Source organism: Pangasianodon hypophthalmus, chromosome 2 (genome assembly GCF_027358585.1).
Source record: "Pangasianodon hypophthalmus isolate fPanHyp1 chromosome 2, fPanHyp1.pri, whole genome shotgun sequence".
In the NCBI taxonomy this organism is placed as follows: domain Eukaryota; kingdom Metazoa; phylum Chordata; class Actinopteri; order Siluriformes; family Pangasiidae; genus Pangasianodon; species Pangasianodon hypophthalmus.
This window is the reverse complement of record NC_069711.1, coordinates 15,172,463-15,200,223: the sequence shown is the minus strand read 5'-3', so window position 1 is coordinate 15,200,223 and position 27,761 is coordinate 15,172,463. Positions and strand designations below refer to the sequence as shown.

Genomic DNA, 27,761 nt, shown 5'->3' with positions numbered 1-27,761 from the left:
GCCAAATGCTTGTTGGCTTGCATAAGTCCAGTAATGAATATAAAAATAGATAAACAGATAAAAATACCTCTGAACTCAATCAGGGCCTCTGTCAAAAAATTTTTTTCAAAAGTTAGGAATTTTACACACCCAAATAGCACAGTTTCAGTATTGCAGTTGATTCTTGGGGGTGTCAAAATCAGCGGTTCAAGTTTAAAAATTGCCTGTGTAGCAACAAGGTGTTAGAAAGAGTTGCCCAAAATATAGCCTTTCCTGAGCACAACAAACAAAACTGAATTTCACTAAAACTACAAATGAATTTACACTCACTGAACGCTTTATTAGAAACACTATACTAACACAGGGTAGGGCCTCCCTTTCATGCTGCAAATCTTGTTCTACCACATCCAAAAGGTGTTTTATTGGATTCAGATCCAGTGACTGCGAACGCTACTGAAGAACACTGAACTCATTGTCATGTTCATGAATCCAGATTGAGATGATTTTTGCTTTGTGACATGGTGCATTATCATGCTGGAAGTAGCCATTAGAAGATGGGTAAATTGTTGCCATGAAGGGATGCACATAGTCAGCAACAATACTCAAATAGGCTGTGGCATACAGGCGATGATTGATTGGTATTAACAGGTCCAACGTGCGCCAAGAAAACATTCCCCCACGACATTACACCACCTCCACCAGCCTGGACTGTTGACAATGGAATTGGTCCATGGATTCATGCTATTGGTGCCAAATTCTGGAGCTACCACTGTGTGCCTCAGCAGAAATCGAGATTCATCAGACCAGCCTTCACCTGTCCAGTTTTGATGAGCCTGTGCCCACTGCAGCCTCAGCTTTCTGTTCTTGGCTGATAGAAGTGGAACCTGATGAACTGTACAGAGTGGTTATCTGAGATACTGTACTGAGATTTCTGTCAGCTCGAACCAGGCTCTCTCATCAATAAGGCGTATCCATCTGGCACCAACAATCCATGATCAAAATCACTGAGATCACAGTTTTTTCCCTAATTCTGATGGTTGATGTGATCATTACCCGAAGCTGCTGCCCCTTACCTGCATGATTTTATGCATTGCACTGCCGCCACATGATTGACCGATTAGATAATTGCATTAATGAATAGGTATACAGGTGTTCCCAATAAAGTGCTCAGTGAGTGTATATGCTGTGGTCAGATGAGACGGACACATTGTGGCCATGGGCACCATTAGTATGTTTGGTGAAAAAGGGGACTGCATACAAGGACAAGCATCTAATATCCACTTTAAACACAATAGTGGTTCATTGTTGCTTTGGGGCTGTCTTGCTTCATCAAATATTAATCATAGGGGTACCGATAATTCTGAAACCTGTATTTTGCAGAAATAATGGCACTACTTTTGGAATGTGGAAAACTATTACGTGAAAGAAATATATAGTGTCCCCATATGTTTATGCTCAGAATACCACACATTGTATGTGGCTCATTTTTATTAAGGGTGCCAATAATTCTAGCATTGACTGTAAATCATCATGAACAAGTAAACATCACTCCCTGGTTAGGCTTCAATTCTTTATTGTCTTTTTGATTTAATTGTTTTCAAAATCCTTGCACATATTGCCATGATAAATATCAGAACACAAAGATATCCTATTTTGCAGATAGTACATGACTATTTACATCTAGGCAACATCTCTGAAAATGAATCTTTTTAAATGGATGTTATTCTGACAATGTGACACTTTAAAAAATGCATTGGCCAGTATATCATAATTCTAGGCTCCAAGTTGTACAATATTGTAGCAGGAAATTAAGCATGTACTTATCGCAGCCTGTCAGACTGAAAAGAGATAAACACATGGGGACTAACCAACAATTTTTCATTTTGCAAATTTTTCAAGACACATGCATGCTGCTGTTCCACAGAAAAGCATAAGATCAAAGATGCATATTGACGGTAAATTCTTAACACAAAAGGACCGTGTGGACAACATTCTGCTAGAATGTATAGAAAGCAAATAATACCGCAACCAATGATAGCAAATTGAAAATGTAAAGGGTGGCAGGTAGGACAGAGTAATATTGTATTTAGTGAATGTGTAAAGCCTCTACATAGCATCGACCTAAAGTTTCCAGCCAATAGCTGCAGCCTTTTCAAGTCTCAAATTTAGCACCACTCTCGAGCAGTGACTCGATGCGCCTCTCTACCTGGCCTTAGAGGCGAGCAGAATGTCCCAGAACAAAAAAAATAAAATAAAAATAACTACATAAAAATTCACCAAAGTGGAAGAGTCAATCAGAAGCAGTGAATATTGCAAATGTGGTCTTAACCAAACAATAGCATGTATTATAAACCTCAGTGCCTTTTAAACAAGCTGGACATCTAAGTGTACCACTAAATTTAAAATTAAATCCACTCACACAAGCCCCCTTTTAACAGTTCTTGGGGCAGAAAGGCAGCTAGTGCTAACATTTCAGAGAGCAGCACAATAAAAGATCAGCAGTGTAATCATCTTTATCACAACCTTAGCTATAGTTTAGCCTATGCTATTCACCCCAGGCTTCAAGCCTTAAGAGTGAAGTACGTGTTAAAGACTCTACTGAAAGTCTCAGGTGGATAGTCAGTAAAGAAAAGCCTCCTGTTTTATCTGAGAAGACTCTATTCCTCACAAGAGGCACATTTAACTAAACCCTTTCAGAGTGTAATGGGAGACTGTAGAGGGGAAAGAATTAAACATCTTATTTTTGCATACATTTCCCCTGACCTGACAATCTTAAATGCCACCAACCCATACAACTTTGGTTGATATAGCACAAAACATTTGGCTTCTTTCTGTATTCTACTGGGTGACAAAAGAATTTGCTTTCATTGCAATAATGTTATGCAACATTTTTTAGCATTCCTGACATCAGGCAAGACTGAATTTTCATTTCGTTTCTATTTTAAATTAAAGAGCAGTGCAGGCAAAAAGTCATGTCACAATTAAAACTAAAATTTTCACTTATTTATTTTCATTCTTATTGTGATTTTTTAATCCTTCTTGGCTCATGGAAAATAAGTGTAGGAAACAAAGCAGAAAACGCTGGACCTCCATGTCAAAGCGCTGAAAAACCTGGGATGTCAATCAATGATCATTTGTTCATGAAGCTTTTATTTCAGTGCCTGTGCCGAATGACAAACGAGAGTCAGTTGGTGTCCATGTGGTCATCCAGAGAGTCGGAAGCTCCTCCGAGCGATGCAGACGGAGTGGATCTGGATGCACCCTCTCCATCTCGCCGCTGGTAGAAAAGCACGTAGGCTGCCTTAGTCTGAAAAGGAGCAGACAATCATATGAATGAACTAATACAACACAGGAAAACAAGTGACGAGTCAAGAGATGATCTTCCAAATGTATCTACAGCAATTATCATTGTAATGAGTAAGAAGGTGTACATGACTCTGGAGACATGTCCCCAGAGTCATTAGTTTTTGGTGTACCCAATTTCTTATTCAAGGTGTGGGTGGATTGTCTAATAAAATGCTTCCTCTGTGATAAAACTTGCACATCTGGATGGCTTAAAAAAACTGTAACATGGTACAAGCCAGTTTCTAGTAGGTTTCTTTTGCTGTGAACTTCCACAATGTTTGCATCACAATCACATATCATTCAGTCACAAGAGCATTAGTGAGGTCAGGCACTGATGTCGGGTGAGGAGGCCTGGGGCACAGTCCAAGTTCCAGTTCATCCCAAAGCTGTTCAGGGGGGTTGAGGACCACATACGAGTGTGATGGTCAGGTGTCCACAAACATTTGGCAATATAGTGTATGTGAAGAATATAACAATGTGTTGTTATGGGAAAATAATCAACAACAGAGTGGTGTGGTACAGCTCCTTCCAACATGTTTTATTCCTCTTACACCACAGCAATTTGCCAATGCTAATAATTTTTGTTTGTTAAAGAATGAGACGTGTTCTGTAACATCTGTGAAACAAGTTAGTTCTTGGGATCACTTCTGTTATAGCAACTATATTGTTCCATCAACTCTCTTGAAATTTATAAGACAAAAAAAAAAATGGAGCTTCTCATGTCAGAGAAACCGCAAAGCCCTCGGTCCTGAAGACTTTCCCATGTCAGAAAACAAAATTACAGCTTTGCCTCTGACTGTTCAAGTGTTAACACTGACTCCACCCAAAAATGCTAAACTAGCATCTCACAGAAAACTTTACCATATAAATGATTACACACATTTTTAATCTGTTAAAGTTCCTGTGTTAGTTGTTGCTATAGAAATGCTAACGTTTTAGAACGAGCACATTTGTATAAATAAACCTTGAAATTGAGAAAACTGTCCCAACTCTGTGTTATAGAAAATTAATCAACACCTTCTAACCAGTCTAACCAATGGCACCGTGTTATAAGCAAATATAAAGTGAGGTTTTAATTCCAGTTCTGCTTTGTGGCAGCTGTGGTTCCACAGCTGGTATAACTTTTCTATTAGACAAGCTTGATACAGACAAAAAATGTTAAAAAACTAAAACATTGCTATGCCCATGATGAGAGCAATGTCAAGACTATAGATAGATGCGCAAATGTATTCACATAAAAGAAAGAAAATTTGAGAATCTTACCACTATCTGATCCTCAGAGGCAGAGGACACACTGCTGTCATCAAAATAATACCATTTCTTATCAGCCTTATTCTTAGCATATGCGGTATCTGTAACAGGAAGTGAAGAAAATTACTGCTTTAGCAACAGAAACTGTACAAAAGACTGAAGTCTTCCCCTTCATCAGGGAAAATAAAGGAAATGTATTTATTGCTATCTATGGAGAGATTCTTAGCAATAATTTCACAATTCAAATAAAGCAAGCAAAGAGACCTGACACATGATAGAGTAGGGAAGAGGGAACAGGTGCTTAAAGAACAAATAATGTCTTGACATGCTCTTGACATGCTGCCGGTGGATAATGAAACATTAATGAAAATATTCAGCCAAAAAAATCTGGGCAATAGTGACTGAGATAAGTTGGATAAATATTAACTTCCTCTGGGGGTGACATTTCTGCAGAGGAAGTAAGCTCTTCAACAAGACAGAAGAATGCTAACAGAAAACTCACAGTGGCCTCCACCCATTCCTCCATAGTGGTTGGAGACAGCAACAAGGTCATATACATATGGCTCAGCTTTAGGGTCGCAGACAAATTCGGACATGTTCAGATCCCTGTGGGATGACATGAAGCAGAATTGCATTAGCACCACAGCAAACCCTTCATGAAACATTTGTATTAATAGCAAGCAGACTGCTTCTGCTGATTCAAGCACTGCACCGAGTGACTGTATAAACATTCAACCGATCCCAACTGCTATTTGTCAAGGGCTTTGGAAACAATTCAAATTTGTTTAAAAAAGCTGATAACAGAATACCAGAGTCTGTGTCCCTGTTCACTTGCTACACAACATTAAGAAATACCAAAATCAGCCAAATGTGGGGAGAAAGAAGAAGCAGTGCTTCTCCTTACATGCAGTATTCCCTCATATAAAACAGTGACTATGTTTAACACGAATAGCAAAAGACTTCAGCTAAACTAGAACGTTCACACATGATATAGACCAGTATGCACGGTCTGTATTTACAACTGCACCAAATCACAAGCAGCCATTTTCAAATAAATCCTGCAGGTACCATCTACTAAAAAAAGTTAGCAGTTGCACTGTGGTGATTGTGGGGTGATTCCCAATAATTTAAAATGATAAAGTTTTCTAATAAGGTTATCCTCTTATAAACATTTCTAATGGGTTCTAAAATTAAAAATATACATAACTTAGATTGCTTTTTCTATTTTAAAATGAGAAATGGTAGTGTGAGCTTTCTCTGAAGTAGAAGTGACACAGAAGTGATAAATCAGCTGCTTCCTGGTTCTCATTAGGTTGAGAGAGTCTAAACCTGAGCAAACAGAAATTACACAACACTCTTCACAGTACTGTTCTATGTGGAAATTGATTACATTAAAGTATGAAAATACTCAGCCATAGTCTAGCCACAAGATATTTAAAAACAAGTGAACCTGGAGTACATAATTATGCCTTGATCATGGCAAGGTGTTGCAAATTGTATTGTGTAGCAGACTGTGTAAGAACATGCTCTTCGTGTCAGATTATATCATGAAAACCCTCTAACAATAGACCTGCGATTAAAAAACATTTGTATATTCTGCTTATATCATCAGCATGATCCAGACTCCTACAGAAAACTGGGTCGCAATGTTATGCCCTAGACAAATGATGCTTTGAAAGGCAAGGAAGAGGAATCTTGTGAGTTTCGTGTGACCTCCAGTCAGTGGGTTTTAGACAAGCATCAGAGCAGCAGTTACAATCAGATATTAATCACAATTTTCTCATAGTGTCATAATGGCACTAAGTCGGCTGATGATGAGCATGTCACATGCGTTCTAGTCCAGTGATCTTAACAGACAACCAAAGAATCTTCAGTGTACCTGCAGAGGTTTAACCTGAACTGCTACGTCCTCCAAACTGATCATTATCATTGAGCATGAAAGCCTTCAGTACAACATCAAACAACAGATCAGACAGTACTGCACACAAGATTACGCCTGTACATCTGTCCTAACTGCTTGCTGCCATCTAGTGGAGAAAATATTCTTTCACGTGTAAATGAATCATCTATAAATCTTATGAGCATTAACACATACAAGGAAAACATAATAAGACGATCATAGTAATAAAAAAAGTGTCTTCATGTAATTCGAGAAGGACAATATGTCCCTGTGTGTAACTAATACTGTCTGACCTGATGGGGAAATCAACCACAGTATCCAGTTTGTCTCTCCAGCAGCGGTTGTAGGAGAAGCGTTTCAGATGAACCACCAGAATGCGGGGTAGGGACCACAGATCAAACTTCTTCGTAGCCTGCTGGTGCTTCTTACAGGTGGGGCAGTACCTGCAAAGTGAGACGGCGCAAATGTTTTCTCTACAGCTCACACAAAAGAATTTTACCAAAAACCAGCGATTACCAGAAATGCTTCTTTTTTCTAACAGTCACTGTAATGAGGTGAATCACTTTCTACAATCTAGCAGTGTGGTGCTGTTAATTTTAGGTGAGAGCATCTACCATGGGTCGTGCTCTCCCAGAGTCTCCATGGTAGTGAAGAGCTCAATGCATTCCCTCAGAGCCACTGTGGCCTTCTTTTTCTGAGCTTGCATCATGCTCTCGTGTTTCTCGTAAGCCTTGAAAGTGAGACAGCAGAGCTGACATCATTCTGAAGAGTACAACATTCAGACATCACCGAATACAGCATATAAACTATACCAACCTCTGCCTCCTGGTCATTGTAGCACAGTCTTTTGGTTTCTGAGTCCCAGTCAATGGCTATTGTGGAATGTGCTGTAAAAATTTTTTTTAATTGGTTTACTGTTTTATTGGTTATTCAAATATTCTGATCTGTAAATCAAATGTGATATGAAAGAAATGACAGTTAGTTACGTGTGAGTTTGAGGACGTTGCCAGCTAAGGGACTGATGTTAGCCGTGCCATAGGAGTTCACCATGCTAAAAGAGAAAAGTTTAGGCCGGGAAGAACAAGTCTTTCCAGTAGTAGTAACCGGGCCATTCTCAGGCTCCGAGGTCTCGTCCTCCCCATCTACAGTCTCTGACTGGCTGCTTTCTGGATCTGGGCTCACCTGGTGGTCCATAGCTTCCTCTTCACCTGGAAATATCCCAAAAAGAAATATGACAACCCAAAACACTCTCTCTTTGAAAGAATAAATAATATTGCCAATTATTTATTGGATCAGTGAATGATTCAACCAATAAATCAATGAACAAATGATTTAATAAAATCAACGAATAAGCCTAATATGACTCCAAAACTGAACTTGGCAAAAAAAAAAAAGAAAATGAAAAATTCTTCTTACCATCACACACTCCATTGGGCCCATTGCAGGTGTCAGAGTGGTTGCTGCCAGCGGTAGAGCAAGCACTGCCAGACGCCCCGTTGGACATTGGGCTGCTACAGCCACTTAGCCCTGCATTGTGGCTAGACACTAAATCTCCACCGTCTGAATGGCTGCTAGAGGACGTGGCTGTAGCATACCCTCTGCTCTCCATCATGGTACCCGGCGAGTGCTTCACATAACGCCTAAACAAGCCAAAGTAAAAGAATAATCTTTAGTACTGGTGAATTATGATCATCAAATTTAGAAGTTTCAAAAGACCATACACCTATTACACCCATAGACCTATTTAAACACACAAATTCGAGCTGTACCCAGTGTCATTAATTATATTCAGGAAGGTAGGAGCTTGCTGCATGAGTGTGTAACAACAACAAAAAGGCAACATGGGATTCATGGGATGAATGCAGCTCACACACAATTTCTAGGGGAACACCCACCCAATCCTTTCCAGCACACGCTCATACAATGTGTCTGGGGAAAGGTTGTGACGAGGAACAGTGATGAGGAGTGGCTGCCCAAACAGCATGGTGCACGAGGAGCCTCCGCTGTGCTTCACATCTCTCTCCCTGAAGTATACTGGCAGATTCATCTGTTCACTGTCCTCCTCCAACACCTCATAGCTAAAACACACATACAGTAGGACAGCTGTCAAATTCTCAAGCTGATAAAATAGCCAAAGCACACAAGTTGGGTTCAGTAATTAAATACATAAAATGAATTCAATTATATGACTCACATAAAGATGTCATCTTTTTCCATGATGTGGTTGAGACCTTCATCCTTTCTGTAAATTTTATGGAATCTGTGATTGTAAACATCAGCCACGACCATCTAGATAAGAAAAACAAAATGGCACAAAGCAGAAGCAAATTACACACAAACAGCAACTGAACAGCAAGTGAGGGTAAAAATGGTAGTATGAAGATTAAAAGAAACAGAATATGCTTTTCAAGTCTCACATTCTCTGCAGGAACTCCAGATAGCTTGGCCAAAGCGCTGCACAGGTCTGCCACTGTACCTAGTTTAGGGACCACTACACGAAACTGGGAGAGATGGAGAATAAAGAGGGCAGATCATGAAGGTATTCATTTGATCTTACCTGTCCACATGTTAACAACATCAATAAAAGTGAATCACTTGCACAAATGCTGCAAAATGAAACTGAAGGTCCAAGTTCAAGGCTATTATATTCAATGTTATTCAAATTACAAGCTGTCTTAGCAGCACGTCATGCATTACGTTAGACAGCATATCAGTTTAAAGAGAAAACCAAGCTACAAATAGAAAAACACTATCGACTCATACTTGCATGGGTCTGGACTGAGGGTCATTGCGGACCAGGAACACCTCCATGGTGCGATCTTTCTTCATGGGCAATGGCAGTGTGAGGTAGCAGAAAGGGTCAAAGGTGACAGACACTTTGGAGCACTCAGGGCAGACCAGAGTGGACTTGAACAGGCCATGGAAGATATCCACAATGATGGAATCATTACGTAGCCGATGGTTCTTCCATGCCTCTTTAGCCACAATCTGTCAAAGTAAAAACAAGATTTGAGTTTTCCCCCTATATACAGTGAATATAACATCATTGCTGTGCTTAGTTAGACCAGTTGTTTACATTGTTGAGGTTATCCCATTACTTCTAAACAAAATCAAATAAAGTATGCATAACATTCTCTCTCTCTCTCTCTCTCACACACACACACACACACACTCCCACTCGCACACACAGGACAACATATGTAGACCAACAAAACACTTTCTAATCGGTTACATCATGACATAAAGCAAGAAAAACATCCACTAATGAGATTCAGTGTATGTGAGTACCATTAGCCATATCGCCAAACATAAAACGTTTTATAACTGCTTGTGAAATACCTCATCTGGCCTGCCCTCTGCATCTCTCAAGGCCAAGTAAGGCTTCTTCTTGACACGGTTCAGGTCTTCGTGTAGGCCGTCAAGCAAGAAGGCCAGAAGCTCCTGAGAGTCCTGCTGCTGGTACCCTGAGAACTGAGGGGCAAAACGGCCAACCTGTGTCTGTGCACAAGAGACACCATCCTTCACAATGAGCACTTTCAACGTAGCACTGGTTAAAAACATTTAATCTTTCCATACTACGCCAAACGTTATCACTTGAAGCCTTCTAGTCCAGGCATGATGTTTTGACGTAATCACAAACTCTGACAGACTAAGAACTAAAATTCTAAAAGCATAACTTGTTTATCAATGATTTACTTTAAAAGTGCGGGGAGCCACATAGCTGCTCCGGCTGAGCCACATCTGTTTGATCAAATCTGCATAGGCCTCAGCGATCTCCCCTCGCATTCCTAAGGGATTCTCTCGGTTGATCTCGGCTTCATACTTGTCCTCCAGAAAATATTCTGTCAGTGGGGGTGAATTGCTCAGACACTGGAAAAGATAAATGAGGAATACACAGCAGCTCAGTACAAACATAGCTTGGATGATTGCAAATGCACATGACAAAGATCAGGATCCTTAGGAACTCAGAGTGTGAAGACCATCAGTTACATGCAAGTGTGTGTGTGGTGTGTGTATGCACCTGGAGTGCAGAGTTCATGAAGCAGGTGTTGCCCAGATTGCTGAGGCCACACAGGCCTGGTTGAGAGGCAGACTCTCTATAACTGTAGGACGAGCTGTACGAGCTGTATCCTCCCAACCTGCAGAAAAGGAACAGCCGTGTTTTCTCTTTGTATAAATATTAAACATGTAACTGTGGAATGATTCGATAGGATTTCCAAAAAAAAAACAAAAAACTATGATGATCTATGATAAAGAAAAAAAAAGGAAGTCACGACTAAGCTCAATGTAAACATACTGACTATATTTTGATGATAAAATAAGATGATAAATAAGAAGTAAGAACAGACCTGATTCCAGCAGACGTGCTGTTGTTCAGCATGTAACTCGAGTTGCTGCTGCTGCTGTCTCCATTGGTCACTGTGGAAGAAATGGTGGCAGAGGAGTTGGAGGACAGCTTCGGTGACGTTGTGAAAGTCCTAGAGGTGGCTGTACTGGACCTGGAAGTAAACAAATTAGTGAATTAAAAAAAAAAAATGCTCAACAGCATCTGATAGTGGAAGAAATGTCGAATAGTGTAAAGGTAAATCTGAATATACGCACTTTGGATGGGAGGCTTGTCTGGGCCACGTGCCATCTTCATTCTTTCTCTCAATCACAAGTACCTGAGGGCAAACAGATCAAGATCCGAAATATAAAAACTGAAACAGAATGCACAGGCTCTAGGTGATATGCTTAGTTGCTGTTACAGTTCGGTTTGCACTAACCTGCTTTATTTCTCACTGCAAATTACAAGCAACCAAAACTGACTTCTCTGTTTGGACTGCAGTCATATTTACTTGCGTATTCCTAATTAGTTATCATAGTTGCAGTGTCGGCAAATCTGAGTAACATGGGTCAGGAGAAATTTAGGAGGTTGGGAGTATTAAAGGTAGCCCATAGGAATTTAAACAGTAAATATAATTTTTTATGCCCTTTAAAACAAACAGAAATACAAAAATTCAAAAACTGAAATTTGTTCTACAATTCAGCACTATATTTATGTGAGGTTCTGCCCAATGACTAAATGTTTACAGCCTATGATCCTCCCCGTCCTGCCTTTCTGCTGGTTTTCCTCCATGCTGTTCTTGTCACAAATATCGGGTGCAGAGAAACGCATATGAAATCCAACTGAGTCACATGTCCCAAAATCTGACTTACAGCCACATATATCTTATTTGAAAAGTCTTTTTGCTGTTTAGAAAATCTTTCCCACTCAAGTTAGTTATAACAAAACAACAGTCTGGTTCTGCTTGGCTGAGCCTAATTGTACTTTGAAATGTATAAAAGGGAGTGTCATAAGCCTTGGGCAATGTCTTACCTGGCCCTGAAAAAGCCCGGCATCCTGAACTGTGCTGTCAGGCTTGTTTAACTGCTCATAAGTGTTACTCATGTACTTGTTCCACAACCGAGTCTCCTTTTCTGATGGGATATTAAAGAGAGTCCTCATCTCTTTCTCAATGGTATCTAAAGCAGGGTGACAAACCATTAGGAAAGTTACACGCTCTCTGCAGGTATCCTCATTGCTGCTCTAAAATATTTTAAAAACAAATTTCTAGCAGTGATGTACCAAAAATGAAAACAACTCAAATTTAGGTAAAATGGTAACATACTGAAGCATAATTTGTAAAAATGCACAAAGACAGAATAATCTAAAGAAGTCATTATGGTGAACATTTTTTTAACCAATAAGAGTATTTGCTGTTCCTCAGCTACCTCTGGCTGAACTTTCTCCTATCTCTCAGCTATAGATGGATGTTATCTAATCAAACCAGTCATTGACCCTACAGTGCATTCAGAAAGTATTCAGAAAGTATTCAGACCCCTTCATTTTTAAGTAAGTGAGTCTGAATCCTTAAGTACATTTACATTTCACATTTACATTTATGGCATTTGGCAGACGCCCTTATCCAGAGCGACTTACAATTATCTCATTTATACAACTGAGCAGTTGAGGGTTAAGGGCCTTGCTCAAGGGCCCAGCAGTGGCAGCCTGGTGGTGCTGGGATTTGAACTCTCAACCTTCCGATCAGGAGCCCACCATCTTAACCACTGAGCTACCACTTCCCACAAGTCAATGTGATATTTCAGTGTTTTTTCTTTTTAATAAATCTGCAAAGTTATCACATCTGTTTTTTGCTATGGGAATGTAGATTAGCGTGAATGTAGATTAATGTGAAAAACATTTTAAAGCATTTTAGCATAAGGATGCAACATAAAATGTGAAAAAATGAAGGGGTCTGAATACTTTCTGAATGCACTGTATATTATCGTGTGTGTGTGTATAAGATGATCACTGAGGAAAACTTAAGAACTGCCTAAAAGCCTTAAAAATCAACAGCCATATAAATTTGAATGTAAAACAATGTAATACTTATTAAAGCAGATACTTAAGACTAAAAGGATTTAATATGCACAAATTCATTGCATTTAAAATGATCAGCATTCAGTTTACGCAAAATCTTTATGAAGTCAGGATGCTAAAGTTGAGGCTCTCATACCAATAGTGTCGGCTTTGCTGAAATGGCGGGTGACCACGTTGTCCATGTTGTCATTCTCACACAGGTTCAGCTCGAGCAGATAGACTTCCACTTTACAGTGCTTCACAAACATACCATGCTCAACCACCTAGGGAAGATGGGGGGAAAAAAAATCAAATCTAATGCTGATAGATTCAAATATGCATAAAGTCTAGAAATGTTAAAATCACTGGCCACTGAAAAATTCTGTCTGAAAATAGTCAAAAACAGCACTTTTGGTTTTCAGCAAAAAATGAAAAAGAGACCTAAAAAGATTAAATAGGCCTACAACAAAGTGTCATATCTAACAATTTACAAATAATGCTTATGGTGAAGATAATTAGAAAATGAATAGTGTTCCTGTGCCAGCGTTGTGCCGAAATCCAATACCCCTTCGCGTATATGAGTTAAAGTGTAGGCATACCTACGATATGCTGCATATTTACGTGAGATTTCTGTTTCTTTTATTCTCATGGTAGATTCCAGAACATTTTTTATACAAAGTAAACACTAGACGAATGCCAAAATGTCCAGCAAGGTGCACTACAATGAAAGCTAACTTCATCCAACAGTCTGAAGACTTTGTGGGTGCAGTGTGCCGAATTCCGAGTCCCCTTTGTTTGCATGCATGTTGCACATATGGCTAATAATATTAATACACCCTGCCTGCCCCCACCCCTGAATTGGTGGAAACGTTAGTTTTGCTGTCTTCTTTGATTAGGCTATAAGCTCTGGATGATTAAATGGTCTCTCGCTATCACACAAGCCTCCTGCACAAACTACAAAACAGCACCATACTTGCTAACAAACAAATAAATCCATCAAACAAAAACCCCATGTTTGATGCAATATCAAAACCAGGCACCTTCACAAAGGGAGAGAGGAGAAGAGAAGTGTTACCTTCCTGACGATGGGCCGCTGGCCTTCTAGACATCCATACCAGCTGACGAGGTTATTCCATGCTTCTGTAGGCACTAGGACATAGTCTAACTCATCTATGAGATGCTCCTTCAGCGCTTGGGTTTCCTGGTCTGTGGGATAAATGAAGAGAAAAATAATTATCCATCACATTATGGCTGCTGTACTGCCTGTTTAATGTCTTTTGGTCAATATGGCTACAGTCTGACCACTTAGATTTAATTAGAGCTCTGTTGTCTTGTCTTAATGTGTTGGCAACAAGATTTTGTAAACTGGATGAGTTTTATTTATAGCTAAACAGAGCTTTTTCTTTGTATGCATTTACATGTATGTTGTCAGTTTTATTGTTTTGCTGTTTTTGGTCATTTGTCTGTTGGCTGCCAGTTGTGGTGGAGCTCCAGACCCAATCTTGAGAGGCGGATTTCCCCAGGCCTTGCTCTGCCATGTGTGACATGTGTACACCCACTTGCTGTGGACTGGGTGCAGTGTCTGATTACTTTTGGCATGCCTGTTGCTTCATTGATGGCAGAGAGTTTGGGGTGGTCATTCTGGGTGGTCTTGGGGCTGCTCAATCCGCTATTTGGCAATGCGTCTGTGTTCACTGTGTGACTTTGTGTATCCACAGCACAGCGTCCTGGGCACCACTGACCAGGGGCATTGCAGCCTGGCGAGACATACCAGCGTAGGCTTTCAATCGGACTATGAGCAGCTACGCCACTGAAATTAGATCTTGGCAGCTTTTGCAGCTTTTTGTTTTTTTTTTAAACATGTTTTGATTGTTACTTGTAGTTGTACATAAATAAATTATACATATTGGCTATTATTATTAGTAACTGGAAAAAAATCTGCCTTTCGCAGTTCATTCAAAATAAAGCTAGAGCAGTCAATCACAATAAAACAGTACATGCGTGTGGTCACCGTAAATAGCAACCACATCAATATAGGCAGAGTATGCCAATCATATTAATTATACAATGAGTCATCCTCACTTCTTTCACACCACACTATTGCTACATTCATAACTGTATGTTAGCATTTCTATAGAAATCAATAGCAAGATGCTAGCTAGCACTTACAGCTTTTGGCAGATGCCCTTATCCAGAGTGACATACTGAAGTGCTTATCCCCATGTTAGTACAAAGGTTAGGGTCTAAGAATACTATCAAGCTAAAACTAGGTTAGAGAGGAATTAGTACAAGTCGTGGTGGAAATGGACCATGACAGAACCACTGAGCCGATATTATTTTGGTGGTGGACGATTCTCAGCAAAGCAGAGACACTGATATAGTAGTGTGTGTAATGCTGGTAGAAGTGTATCAGACACAGCAGTACCTAATGGATCCACAGTGAACAGCAAGAGACTACAGCATGTACTTTTCCCATGAACCACATGCCATCGTCATCAACAGTGTTTCTGTAGTAGCAGATAAATAGATTATATGCCCAAAAGTTTGTGGACACCTGACCATGACACCCAGATGTGGTTTTTGAAAGTCCCATTCCAGATTTAGTCCCCATTTGCTGTTACAATAACCTCCACTCTTCTGGGAAGGTTTTCCACTAGATTTTGGAGCGTGGCTGTAGGGATTTGTGCCCATTCAACCACAAGTGCTTTAGTGAGGTCAGGCACTGACGTTGGACAAGGAGGCCTGGGGCACAGTCAGCGTCTCAGTTCATCCCTAAGGTGTTCTGTGGGGTCGAGGCCACTTGAAGTCTTCCACACCAACCTTGGCAAACCATGTCTTCATGGGCATCGCTTTGTACACAGGGGCACTGATGAAACATGTTTGGGCCTCTTAGTTCCAGTGAAGGCAAATCTCAATGTGACAGCACACAAAAACATTCTAGACAATTGTGTGCTTCCAACTTCGTGGCAACAGCTCTGGGAAGACAATCACTTGGCTGTGATGGTCAGATGTCCACAAACATGTGGCCATATAAACATGATGGGACAGGATGTTGAGCTGGTTGACACCTACAAATATCTTGGCGTTCAATTCGACAACAGGCTGGACTGGAAGGTCAACATGGAGGCTGTGTACAGGAAGGGGATGGGCAGACTCTGCTTTCAGAGGAAACTCAGTTCCTATAATAATAACTGATTAAGGAGGCTAGCTCTGTCCTGGGATGCTCCCTGGACAGTATTGTTGTGGTCATGGAAAGGAGGACACCAAACAAACTAGTGTCCATCCTGGACAATGCATCATATCCCCTCCATAACTTATTGGTCAAACAGCAGAGCACGTCAGCAATGGACTCATTCAGCTCCACTGTGGCTAGGAATAATACTGGAGCTCTTTTTTTTTTTTTTTTAACCAAGAGTGATCACCCAGGACAACAGTTCATCACTGTGCATTAGAGCCTATTCCTTGAATAAGTTCATTGGGCATCCATTTGCATTTTCGCACTTGGTGGCATTCTGTTTACTGCAGTGCTGCTAACTCACTACATAACTGCACTATACAATTTATTGTGGACGCTGATCATATCTATTTTGCTGCATATCTGTTGTTACTACTTGCACTGTCATTTACTTAGAGGACTGGCGTTTACAGTTATATTTACTTTATTTTTATCACCATTTATAATCTACTGAATAGGCCTGTCACGAGAATTACGTTATCGACTTATCGTACGATATATGGACACGACCTCTATCATTTTTGCTGACCTCGATATTGCCCACTGTGTTTACATGCGTGTTTGTTCACATAAGAATGAATGTCACCAACATTTCAGCCATTCGTGCTGCTTCTGTCCTCTCATCTGCTCTAGAGCTGTCAAATTAAAATAGGTACTTCGAATATCCGTCGAATTCAAGATACAAATGCACATTAGAATGCAAAAACTGTGTGTAGCAATCAGTAGCACCAATTTTAATTAAAACATACTGTTGAAAAAATGACACGCAAGATATTAACAATACACTAACAATGTTTTTTGAAAAATCTAGAAAGAATAGTTCTAGTGTTTCAAATAATCCAGGCAGAGTCAATAATATCGGGGATTGACCTGCTTAAGCTGTGTGAGCTGAAGCTGAACAGTGAATGAACACCGGTAAACTGAAGCGCTTTACTAGCGGCTCAATTAGCTCACCCAAACGCATCCTATACACACATGAGATTAATCAGACATATACACAACATAAACATAATATTACAAACTTGCTTCTGCACAAAATGACGCAAGAGAACTGGAACTTAAGTAACGCACTAGGTAGAATGTTAAATCACGTTGTGAATACGCGCTTTCAGTAACAACACACTAAAACACAGACAATGAATAACGAAAGCACAAATAATTCACAATATTGCATTACAACAGTGAACTCACTGTAATGGTATTTTTTCAGGAGACCAGGTTTTCAAAACATGGGGAGTTTTCACATGTTTTTTACTGATAAATGTTTAAGTTAATATATAAAATATGTAAATATTTGGTTTAATTTCTGCATTTTCTCGTCAACTAAAATGCCGTTGACTAATTTTTTATGCCATTTTAGCCCGAGTAAAAGTAAAAAAAAAGTAAAAGTAAAAATTAATAAATATGACATGACAAAATACTGAATAATTTTAAAGAATATTTTCATCAGAAGAGAAAAACTATGACTAAAAGCAGTGTGAAAATTAACACTGGAACGGGCCTGAGAGTCTAGGTTGAATCTTTTGATTTGGTTTGTATTTATTCATTTCACTCTCTTGGGGACTGCTGATTTAAAAAATCTGGTGGTTTTTTTGACATTGCAATTCTATTGTCTGAATATTCTTAAGAATTAAAAGTTCATTGCTCTTTGAAAGGGTGCAAATATTTGCATTATTATGCTATTATATTATTGTATCAGTAGCATAAAATGGCCTTAAAATGACAATATCTTTTATTGCAATTATTTCTGGCACAATATATCGTCCAACAGAAGTAATTATCGTGACAGGCCTACTACTGAATGTTTTTATTTTATGACTCTTGATTAATTCTTACTGCAAAGACTATTCTTTTGCTGCTGTTCCTGCTGTAATGTGTGAATTTCCCTCTGGGACTAATGAAGTGATCTCTCTCTATCTATCAGACTCACAGGCAAATGAATATCTGTAAAACCTTTCCCACCCTCTCCAGTGGAAGCAACCTTTATCGGATGGAAGTCTTACCTGAAAAAAGCCCAGAGTTGTCGATGGGTCCAGGATACAAGTTGTGTTCCCCGACATTGTACAAATCCCAGCTATCAAAGCCCACATATTTTTTCCACTGTTTGAACCATCGACTGTCAATCAAAAACCTACAGAAGACAGACACAATGGGCAAAGATTGTCAATCACAAAATAAAGCAATCATACAAAGAAAAAGAAAAAAAACACAATGAAAAGAAGACCACAGTGGGCTGTCTGCACTGAAGTCTTAATCTGCTTTTTAAAGTGAGGTCTGTTTCCACTCTATAAGCTCGTTAGCAAGGATTCCCTTCATGCCAGTGCTCAAGGCAGGTGAATTGTCTGCTCTGCACTCAAGTAAACTTTCCTGAGGAAAGCTAGAAGCTCAGTCATGACACTTTAACAATAACACTTCAGCCAAGACAAGTTCACTCGAGCAGCAGCAGCTCACTGGGAAGTTCACCACTGAGCACTACACAGCTAACCGACAGTGTGAAGCGAAATCCACCAGCTATCCCTTTATGATAATAATCTCACACCTTACTTACTGAAATGTCTGGGTTTTTTTCCTGCTGTCACAGTCTCTGGGTGTTATCCAGTGCCCATGACAAAGCAGTAGCACAGCTAACTATAGCTAGCTTAGCTACTAAAATCACTAACATGTAACAAAAGCTGGCACCAAATACACCTCAAATAATCCACTTGCCTGTTTATCAAAACTGTATGAAACTATCGTTCAAAACTAACCATGTTATAACTATCATAGCTAGCCGGGTTAAAGTAGCAGCTAAGCTAACGTGCTAGTGAGCCGTCCATGTAGCTATGCAGATTATTATCAGACATTTCTGAGTGAACAACAGTCTCTAGCTCAGTAGCTCCATTTTATTTCAAACTTGTCAGAACTGAACTCGGTTTTCAGAGGCCGGTGTTTTGAGCAGGCCAATTTAAACCCCTCTACTGGCTAATAACAGGCTAATAACATGTTAGCCGACAACACGGTTAACCAGCCAGCTAATATTCGCCCAGCTACGCCGCTGGTTGTGCCTCATTTTAGCCACATAACGTGCTGGAAAACAAACAACTCAACTATAGTCACAGTAATTAGTTAGCTTCGCGTGTATCCACCATCTCAGCTCGTGTGTTCCTGTTGAACTAGCTTAGCCTAGCCTAGCGGGCTAACCGCTAATGGTTCCCCTGCCCTGAGATGACCGAAGCGGGGCTCGGCTCCAGGGAGCTAGCTCAGCGCACACAGCCACCGCTACTGCACCGAGGCTTACTGCAAGCTAGCTAACTCTGAGCCGACGGAACCGGCGACGGCTGGCTTCAGCCTCTTACCATTCGTCTCCTTTCCGGAGTGTAGTTTTCAGAAGAGCTCCGATGGTCTGCTTTTGACTGTCGATTGAAGGGAGCGGGGTTTGAGCGGCCACGGGCTCCGCGACAGGCTCTGCAGCGTTGCCCGGCTCGGGTCCACCTCCCTCCGCCATGGCGCACTGAGTGAAGCCGCTGAGCGCGAGTGCAGCTGCAGGAGACGCGCTAGTGTGGCTAAGCTAACTAAACACACACGCGCACACGCACGTCCAATTCCTGGGATTTACAGTCACATGCATTAAACAGTTCAACTGCGTCACCTATATATTCATACACCATTCTCCAAACATAAAACAGCTTTAATAAGAATTAACCGAAGATGAGAATAATAATAATGATCTATATCTAGCCGCAAGCTAATGCTAACGGGGGTTTACTAAATAAATAAACAAACAAACAAACAAAAAGATACTCTTTGTACAGGATGTATTCAACGCATGTTCATCAAAATAGACTTGTCTGTTGAAAACGCATCCAAACTCTTACTGAAAAGTCTTGCTGACTTTGTTTGAACCTAAACAATGCCGAGGGAAGAAGATAAATGAAGCATTCGAGCCGTTGCTATAACTCTGTTTACTGCTAGAGACGGTCGGTCAGTGATCACAGCGGCTACATCCCAAATGACTCGCAAGTGGACATACATAGTGCACCACATATAGGGTGGATGTCGTTACTTCATACCCTTTTAGTGCACTTACACAGGGAGTACAGACTCATTTGAGGTTGAACCAACGCCTTGGATAAATCATTGTGAACACGAAAGAACAGTAGAAGAGCAAAGATGAGTGTCAGTTTGAAGTGAAAATAATTCTTCCAAAGTTATTAATTATGGCACAAAACACGCTGTTGCTTTAGAAAATGAGTTCTATTATGAACGAACACTTCTTGCAAGTACATAATGGTCACTTTACAAAAATGAAATGTTACAAAACAAATAAATAATAGTAATAGTAATAAAAACAAAAACTAAGCAGAACAATGAATTAAAAACAATGTGTAATAATTGTTAAAAGACTACCAGGTAACTGAAGGAAATCTATCAAAAGTCTGCACTTTCAGTCGTGGAGGATAGTCTGGAGAATTTCCGCTCAAACACAACGGAAGATAATTACCAAGCGTAGAAGTTGTTTAAGCAGGAAATCAGCAAAACAAGCTTAACACTGACCCTCAAATTAGATGAAAATAAGTCACCATCACTAAAGGACAGCTCTTAATATGACTGAATTGCAATTGGTCCAAAATTCCATCTAACTGCTTCTTCTTTAAATCTAAATCATCTATGGTCCTGTTAATCAGCTGGTCAAATAAAATGAATAAAAAAACTCAACACATACAGTGTTGATCAGGGAATGTTGCTATGTGAATATGCTGGGGTATAAGACTAAACTGAATTACATGGATACAAAGCTAATTGGTTCAGCTGGAGGTTTCCGCTAAACCAAATCAAACCTATACACATGTTGGTGACTGAGGAAAGTAGCTTTACAGTATACACCCCGGGCCACAAGCTATTCTATGGGTCCTACTAGATTTTTGAAGGTGAAGAAAGTAATATATAAAGTGAAGATTAATTTCAAATAATTTCTTTAGTCTTAATCTTTTTTTTTCTTTTTTTTTTTTATGATAACCCAAAAGAAATTCAGTGAGAACAGTACATGCACAATTAGATATGTCTGCAGTGAGGTTTATGCAACTTCTCTAAGAATAAATACCATGTTGTATCCCATTAGTTCCAAACCGGTCCACACAATTTAACCATAATTACACTGCAAGGTGATGTCCTTTAATGCCTTTAGAAAATGCCTGTTGGCAAATCTTTGCTGAACATGCCAGAAAGATCCAAGTCCTTGCTCATCAGATCCTCCTCCACACTGTCTAGTGCCCACTGATGATCTGTCAACTCTAGTGCCTCCCATTCTGCCTGAGGACGGAGAAGAGAAAATACTTTTATTCTTCATGCAAAAGTTTCTGCCGCAAGCCTGCTAGTATGAGCATTTCCACTTCAGGAACCTTTAGAGTAACCCATGAACTTTGGAAGAAGCCAGGAACCTTTACAGGAACTCAAATGTAAAGCCTGTCTCCACTGGAGGAAGTAGGACCAATTTTAGTTCCCTGTTCCAGTGCTTTTCTGCAGGAAATACTAGGTTGAATTTGCTGCACTGAACAACACTAAACTGTCAGAGGCACCATTTAAAAAAAAAAATTTAAAAAAATCATGTTGTCTTACAGAAAGCCAGGGGGCTTGGCACTAGACTTTGGGGGGAGTAGTAGTCTAGACATGTGCATGTTTTTGGGGAGTGGCTCTGGAAAAGACCTCAGGAGGGTCAATTTTGAATTTTAGTTAACTTATTATCTGTTAAAGAATAGAATATGGTTGTCCAATAAACTGAATTTGCACAAATATGAAATGATGTATCTGTAGAGTATCTGTAGAGATTCTCAGAGTTATCATAGGCCCCTGGTAGATCTCGGAGGAAAACTGTGTGGCTCTCGTTCAGGACAGTTCCAGATTTCTCTACGAGGCTCATCAGTGGAAACTGTGACTGTGTGCACATATGGGCTTCAATTAACCACTGATAATTAAAACAGGCTTACAATCTGTCTTTTAAAATGTTACTTATGACAAAGCACATCATTTCAGACATTTAATGTATAAATCTACACCAACTGAACAATTACACTCAGTGGCCACTTTATCAAGTACACCTAATACAGAGGTTCACTTTGTATGAGTACTACTACTGACTGTAGCCAGTGGGTTACTATGCACAGTTTGTCAGCCCACAGGACTAGGGGCCTGCCATAGGATCTAACAGATATTATTTGTGAAGCCGACAATTTTCAGCACATCAGTGACACGGACATGGTGTGTGTTGCACATGTACAAGCGCATCATATGTGGCAACATTTTTAAATTGTGTTGTGTCCGTGTTGTGAACAGAGGAGAAGCTTTTTGATAGGGTAAACTATGCATACCAACAGCTGCCCTAACAATTACAAACTACATACCTATAAACTGCACCCTTTATGGTAGGTGTATCTAATAATCATCCTCTGAGTGTGTATTAAAACATTTATACTGCTCAGTCTTGGATACCTTGAATGCTTTGTTTGTGTCTGCAGGCATCGCCATAGCAGCACCACTTATCTGGTCCTGCATGATGCGAGACTGATCTGCCCCTGTCATGGAACAATATCATCATCAATATTATTTAAATGAACAATGTCACTTATTTCATATGATATGCGCTGGAACTGTTACTAAATTAACAGCAGTCATTTCAAACATGACACATTTATTTATACTCTGTACATAATTCTGTTTTTAGAAATATTCCCCAAATTACTAACATATACAATAAAGTCTAAGAAACAAAAATAAATTTTATTACCATTGTCCTGTCCAAGAATCAAAGAATACATGCTTCTCAGTCCAAAGACATTCAGGAAATACCAGGATGCTGAGCTAACCCTGAAAATGTAAACAAGAACAACCATTAAGTCACACTGGAGAATCCTTTTCTTGATATTTAACCATTCAGCGGTTTTGCTACATGTTCCCTGAGACAGCAGAAAATCTTTTGTGGATAGGAAAATCATTAGGGTCCATTACCACTAGATTAGATGCGGGCCATACATTAAGTAAATTGCTGGAACACTTACCAGGATGCATCAAGCGAGAGTAACTCTATCCCTTGCTGTAACATAGGCTTGAAACGGAGCGTGAGAGGGAACGGTACCTTAGCTAAGGAGAGAACCATTGGTTTTAACCACGTCAGTGCTCAATCATTCTTATGTACAATATAAAAGTGCGCATGTTATGAAAGCTTACAGAGCTAAATCCACTGGCAAAGATGCTACCCTTTTATATCATGTAAAACTTATTAAATGGTTTTCTTCCACTGAATGACCACTGCCATATATGCTCTTACAATACAAATGAACAAAATATCAGTTTTGGTCAAAGATTCAAGTATAATATGTCTTACTTGTGACAAACCCAGAAAAGGTCCAGTTGATCCAGCCACCAATAAGGATCATGGGAAGAACGTTTGTCACGTTGCCTTTCATCATATCTGTCAACATGCTTGGGTCTGGAATGATAAACATACACATTAAATTAAAATATACTACTCACATATTGTACATAATACATATTAATCACAAATGAAGCAAAACAGAAAGTGCGTGTAAAGTATTGTTATTGTATTAAAGTAAAGTATTGGCCCTTGCATAAAATCACAGTGCTTACCAGTCATAGGGGAAGGAGGCACTACTTTTCTTTTTGTCTTTTTAAAGAATCCATCATCTGGGTTATTGAAGTAAAATTTTCTCATCAGGAAGGACTATTAAAAAATAAAAGAATATATTGCTTACATTTCTACCTGCTTAGCTGGATGAACATGGATAATGGATCATTTGAGGCTATTGAACATGGTTAAATTTGGAAGCAGAATTCACTGGCTTAGGTTACATACTAAATTCATTAAAATTGAATTAAAATTAAAATGTTTTGATCACCATGTCAGCATCCGGTGTTTTATGTAAGGCAGAAACAATCTATTCATAAACTGTGCAGCATGCTACTCTATCAAGTGCATATAATTGCTCTCCCCTTTTTGTTTAGCTTTCTTTTTTGTATATAATCCACAAGCATACATGAAATCAGTGTGACGAAAGTAATGAGCTCACCTGTTTGGGGATGTATTTTCCATTTTCTCTTAATACTCTGCTCCTGATGAGAACCTGGCTGTACATTTAAAAAAAAAAAAAAAACACAAATATTGTTAACTGCTAAACCTGGCAGAGGAGCAGAAAAGTAGATACGTATCAGAATCAGAGATCAGAAAATTCTCTAGTTTTACCTACATCTTAATGTAAGGCGAAACATTGCACAGCTTGAGGCTTATCTGCTTTAATGAAGAATCCTTCAGAATTATTCAAGATTTATATTTGTCACATACATAGTCATATACAGTATATAACTTGCAGTGAAATGAGAATCTGGCCTACTCCTCTTTAGACTGTGCATAAAAAATCAGAAATGAATAAGAGATAAGAAATTATTATTAATTATTTGATCATTTTCAGGTTGCTGACAAATTTCCTGTCCCCTGAGAGTTCTCTCTCACAGGCTTATGAGCTGTTGCTCGTTGCTGCTCTTATTGCTGGTCATATACAACACACAATACAAGATTTACTACGTAGAATTTCAAACATGCTGGATAATGCCATCTGTGAGTAAATCACGGCGCTGTACTGCTCACACTATGTAAATTGTTGGTGAAGGGAAAACTGTGGGTAACATTAAGCTTGTGGATATGTAATATTTTCCTTGTAATATTACAAGGAAAAAAAAAAAAGCCTTTCCATTTAACCAGAGGATAAATTGTCATGTGAAAAGTAGCAAGAAACTATAGTGGACATTTATGTGTAAATTTTGTGTCACGTGGCCTGCTCTCATGTGCCTCTGCTACTACAAACCAATAAAACACACCAGCGGGAAAAGCAGGATATCATTTTTCCACTTTAAACAAAGTCCCGAGGAAAATTCATAAGCCTTACAGATATAAACTCATGTTGCAACAAACTTCTACTCAGAATATGCTCTAATAAATATTGTTGTTATGCCATGGAGGAAGAATGATTTGGATACAACACTGGCAGAGCTGCAAGGCTGGATTAACAGAGGAAACAGGAATCTTTTTTTTTTTTTATTATTATTCTTATGTTTTTGTCAGCCACAGCTAGTGCCGAGGAAATGTGTCAAATGCGATGTGTTCTTTACAGACAAAACAAAACTTATGCAAAAGCAGACTGCTGCAGCCACAGACATTTAATGTAAATAAATGTTTACACCATGTAAATCAGACACACTGATCAAAAACACTGTTCCTGTTCACTACCATGAGTTGACCAGGGAAGACATGAGGTGGAAATAACGTGTCTCGGTCCTGATCTAATAAGGCGTTTAAATTATAAATAGTTGACAGCAGAGCCCTGAGTTTTTCCATCAGCTGCATGGATAATGAACTCAAACTGAACAGAGGCAGAGAGTCCACCATCATTAAACACAAAGCAGGACATCAGGTCAGTAGACACAGGTCTTGTGTAGCAATACCGAGACTTAACATGCAAATTACCTGTCTGAAACCTGCTCCAGGGTGAGTTTCTTGTCACTCTGTAATAAGATGGAGACGTAATGTCGAATGACCCCGACGAGAAAAGTGATGAACACGATGGGCAGCACAACCCACAGGCGGATGTTGGAGTCCAGCAGAAGTTCTGGTTCAGCCATGATTTACCAGACTGGTGCTGACAGGACAGACCTATAGGAAACAAAACATATTTTGCTGTATAAAAGAAATAATACGAAAGATGAAGCTTTCAGATGTTTTCATAACCTTAAGCATGACCTTACACAGGGTTGACCGCTGCTATCAATGCAAGACAAGAACAAGGAATCTGGTTAAGTGAGACATGGGTCTCCTCAGAGGCCAAAAACGGGCCAACTACATTAGGATAACTAGTCCACTCAGAAACTAGCTAAAATAACTGGCTAATGAAAGCCAGCCAAGACACTGGCCAAGTAATTAAAAGCAAATTTGCGTGTAGTTAGGGAACTATGACAGTCAGGCTATTAGCTAGCTAGTATACATTGTGAACTGACATGTTGTGCACATCGGTCTATAATATGAACTTACCAATATTAGCCACTTAGCTAACGCTTGCTAGTTTACAAGCCTGTTATTGACTATAAGCTGAAAATATTAGCGTTAGCATTAGCAGCTTACAGCAATGCTCGACGGTCAGCCACTGAGAATAAGAAAACAGCTAGCTATCGCCTCGGGGGACTTTTACTCACCAACCTCAGCTGTTTTACTGTATAACTATCAAGCACTTTATTTATTCCTCTAACGTCAGACTCGGGCGTCGTATGAACCCAAGAGCGTCGGCGCTCCCTCTCCGCATCAGCTCCGCTGGCTAACAGCTAGCACTGTGTGTGTCTCCAGCCACTAGCGGCCAAGTCAAAGGCCGAATCCCAAATGCTTTCCTACTCACTAATGTAAGTGCACTTCACATGTTGTGTAGCTTCTGCACCCTATGTAGTGTTCTACATGTCAAATTGGAAGCTAGGTAATATCGACGAAGTTTTCAAAATGGCGACTACAAAATAATGGTGTCGTATGTGAATAATAATAATAATAATAATAATAATAATAATAATAATAATAAATGTTAAAATGTTATGTTTTCAACAGTTTTAAATATTTGAAATAAATACCCACTATGTTGCCATTTTTAAGTACCCTTGAAAAGGCTTCAGTGTCGTTATTTAATTTCATGTGTTAATCTTTTTGTGTGTGTGTGTGTGTGTCAAGTTAGAATCATGGTCAAAAATCTAAGGTGTCCCATAAGCATCATAAAATTAATGTATACTGTATTATTTTTAACAAATCATGATGCATCTGCACACAGAAAAAAAAATGAAGCTGACCCAAGTATTTGAATCTAAACTGAATATGTATGAATTATATATAGATTCAAGATTCAGGATTTTTATTTGTCACATACACAGTTCTATACAGTATATAACTTGCAGTGAAATGGAAACCTGGCCTACTCCTCTTTAGACTGTCCATTAAATACTAAAGTTAAAATTTAAAAAGTCAGAAATGAATAAAAAATAATATACATCACATTAAATCAAATGACATTTTCTGTAGTGTATTTAATACATTTACATTTTATCTGCTTGTTGCCATTGTTTTGTACTTGCTAGGGGTAAGATTTTATTAATTCAGAACCTTAAACACAAATCTCAAAATTTCTAATCTCAAATTTCAAATCTCAAAAATACAGATTTGATGTAAAGTCGAAGGATTCCCAGCACACCTGACTCCACTCATCAGCGAATACTCGAGACCTTCTCGAGCTGAATGTGGCATATTTAAAAGAGGGAAAACACAAATCTTTGGATGCATTTTAATTTCATGATGAAATGGTACAGGGTTCTCAGGGACGATCTATATCTAATGTTTCTGATGACAAAACAGCTAACTTCAGTTCTTGTCTTCTCTTCACTTCACACTTATGGATGCAAGCCTGGCAGATAAGTGTGATTATATAAATGCTGAGTTTGACCACATTGAATGCGGCTGCATTTCACTGGGAATCCAGGATGATTCACCTTTGATTTAATTTACATACAGCCTAAGTTTTGGGATTTGTTTTTAGATCTTACCCCTAGCAAGTTCAAATCAAAGAAAAGAAATTAGGAAAAATTGTAAATTTGTGAAA

General features: G+C 39.3%; 2 protein-coding genes across 3 annotated transcripts; both read right to left on the bottom strand.

The window, feature by feature from the left end:
- Positions 1–1,535: 1,535 nt before the first annotated feature.
- Positions 1,536–20,167, bottom strand: usp4 (ubiquitin specific peptidase 4 (proto-oncogene)). Its single transcript, XM_026913091.3, has 22 exons — positions 19,428–20,167; positions 18,096–18,223; positions 13,933–14,063; positions 13,015–13,141; positions 11,835–11,980; positions 11,078–11,139; positions 10,825–10,974; positions 10,497–10,614; positions 10,172–10,345; positions 9,815–9,973; positions 9,239–9,463; positions 8,893–8,976; positions 8,670–8,764; positions 8,371–8,553; positions 7,892–8,115; positions 7,462–7,683; positions 7,292–7,362; positions 7,090–7,205; positions 6,769–6,918; positions 5,078–5,181; positions 4,588–4,676; positions 1,536–3,286 (listed from the first exon to the last, which is right to left on the bottom strand). Exons 1-22 carry the CDS (start codon positions 19,574–19,576, stop codon positions 3,164–3,166), a joined length of 3,030 nt encoding a protein of 1,009 aa, XP_026768892.1. The 5' UTR covers positions 19,577–20,167; the 3' UTR covers positions 1,536–3,163.
- Positions 20,168–20,306: 139 nt separating this feature from the next.
- Positions 20,307–26,512, bottom strand: emc3 (ER membrane protein complex subunit 3). 2 transcript variants are annotated; one of them, XM_026913120.3, is made up of 9 exons: positions 26,330–26,512; positions 25,604–25,789; positions 24,153–24,210; positions 23,713–23,806; positions 23,450–23,554; positions 23,124–23,205; positions 22,853–22,932; positions 22,558–22,640; positions 20,307–21,381 (listed from the first exon to the last, which is right to left on the bottom strand). In XM_026913120.3, exons 2-9 carry the CDS (start codon positions 25,756–25,758, stop codon positions 21,253–21,255), a joined length of 786 nt encoding a protein of 261 aa, XP_026768921.1. In that variant the 5' UTR covers positions 25,759–25,789; positions 26,330–26,512; the 3' UTR covers positions 20,307–21,252. The 2 variants fall into 2 exon arrangements, with proteins under 2 accessions (XP_026768921.1, XP_026768913.1); XM_026913112.3 differs by having other exon boundaries at positions 26,326–26,509.
- Positions 26,513–27,761: the final 1,249 nt, after the last annotated feature.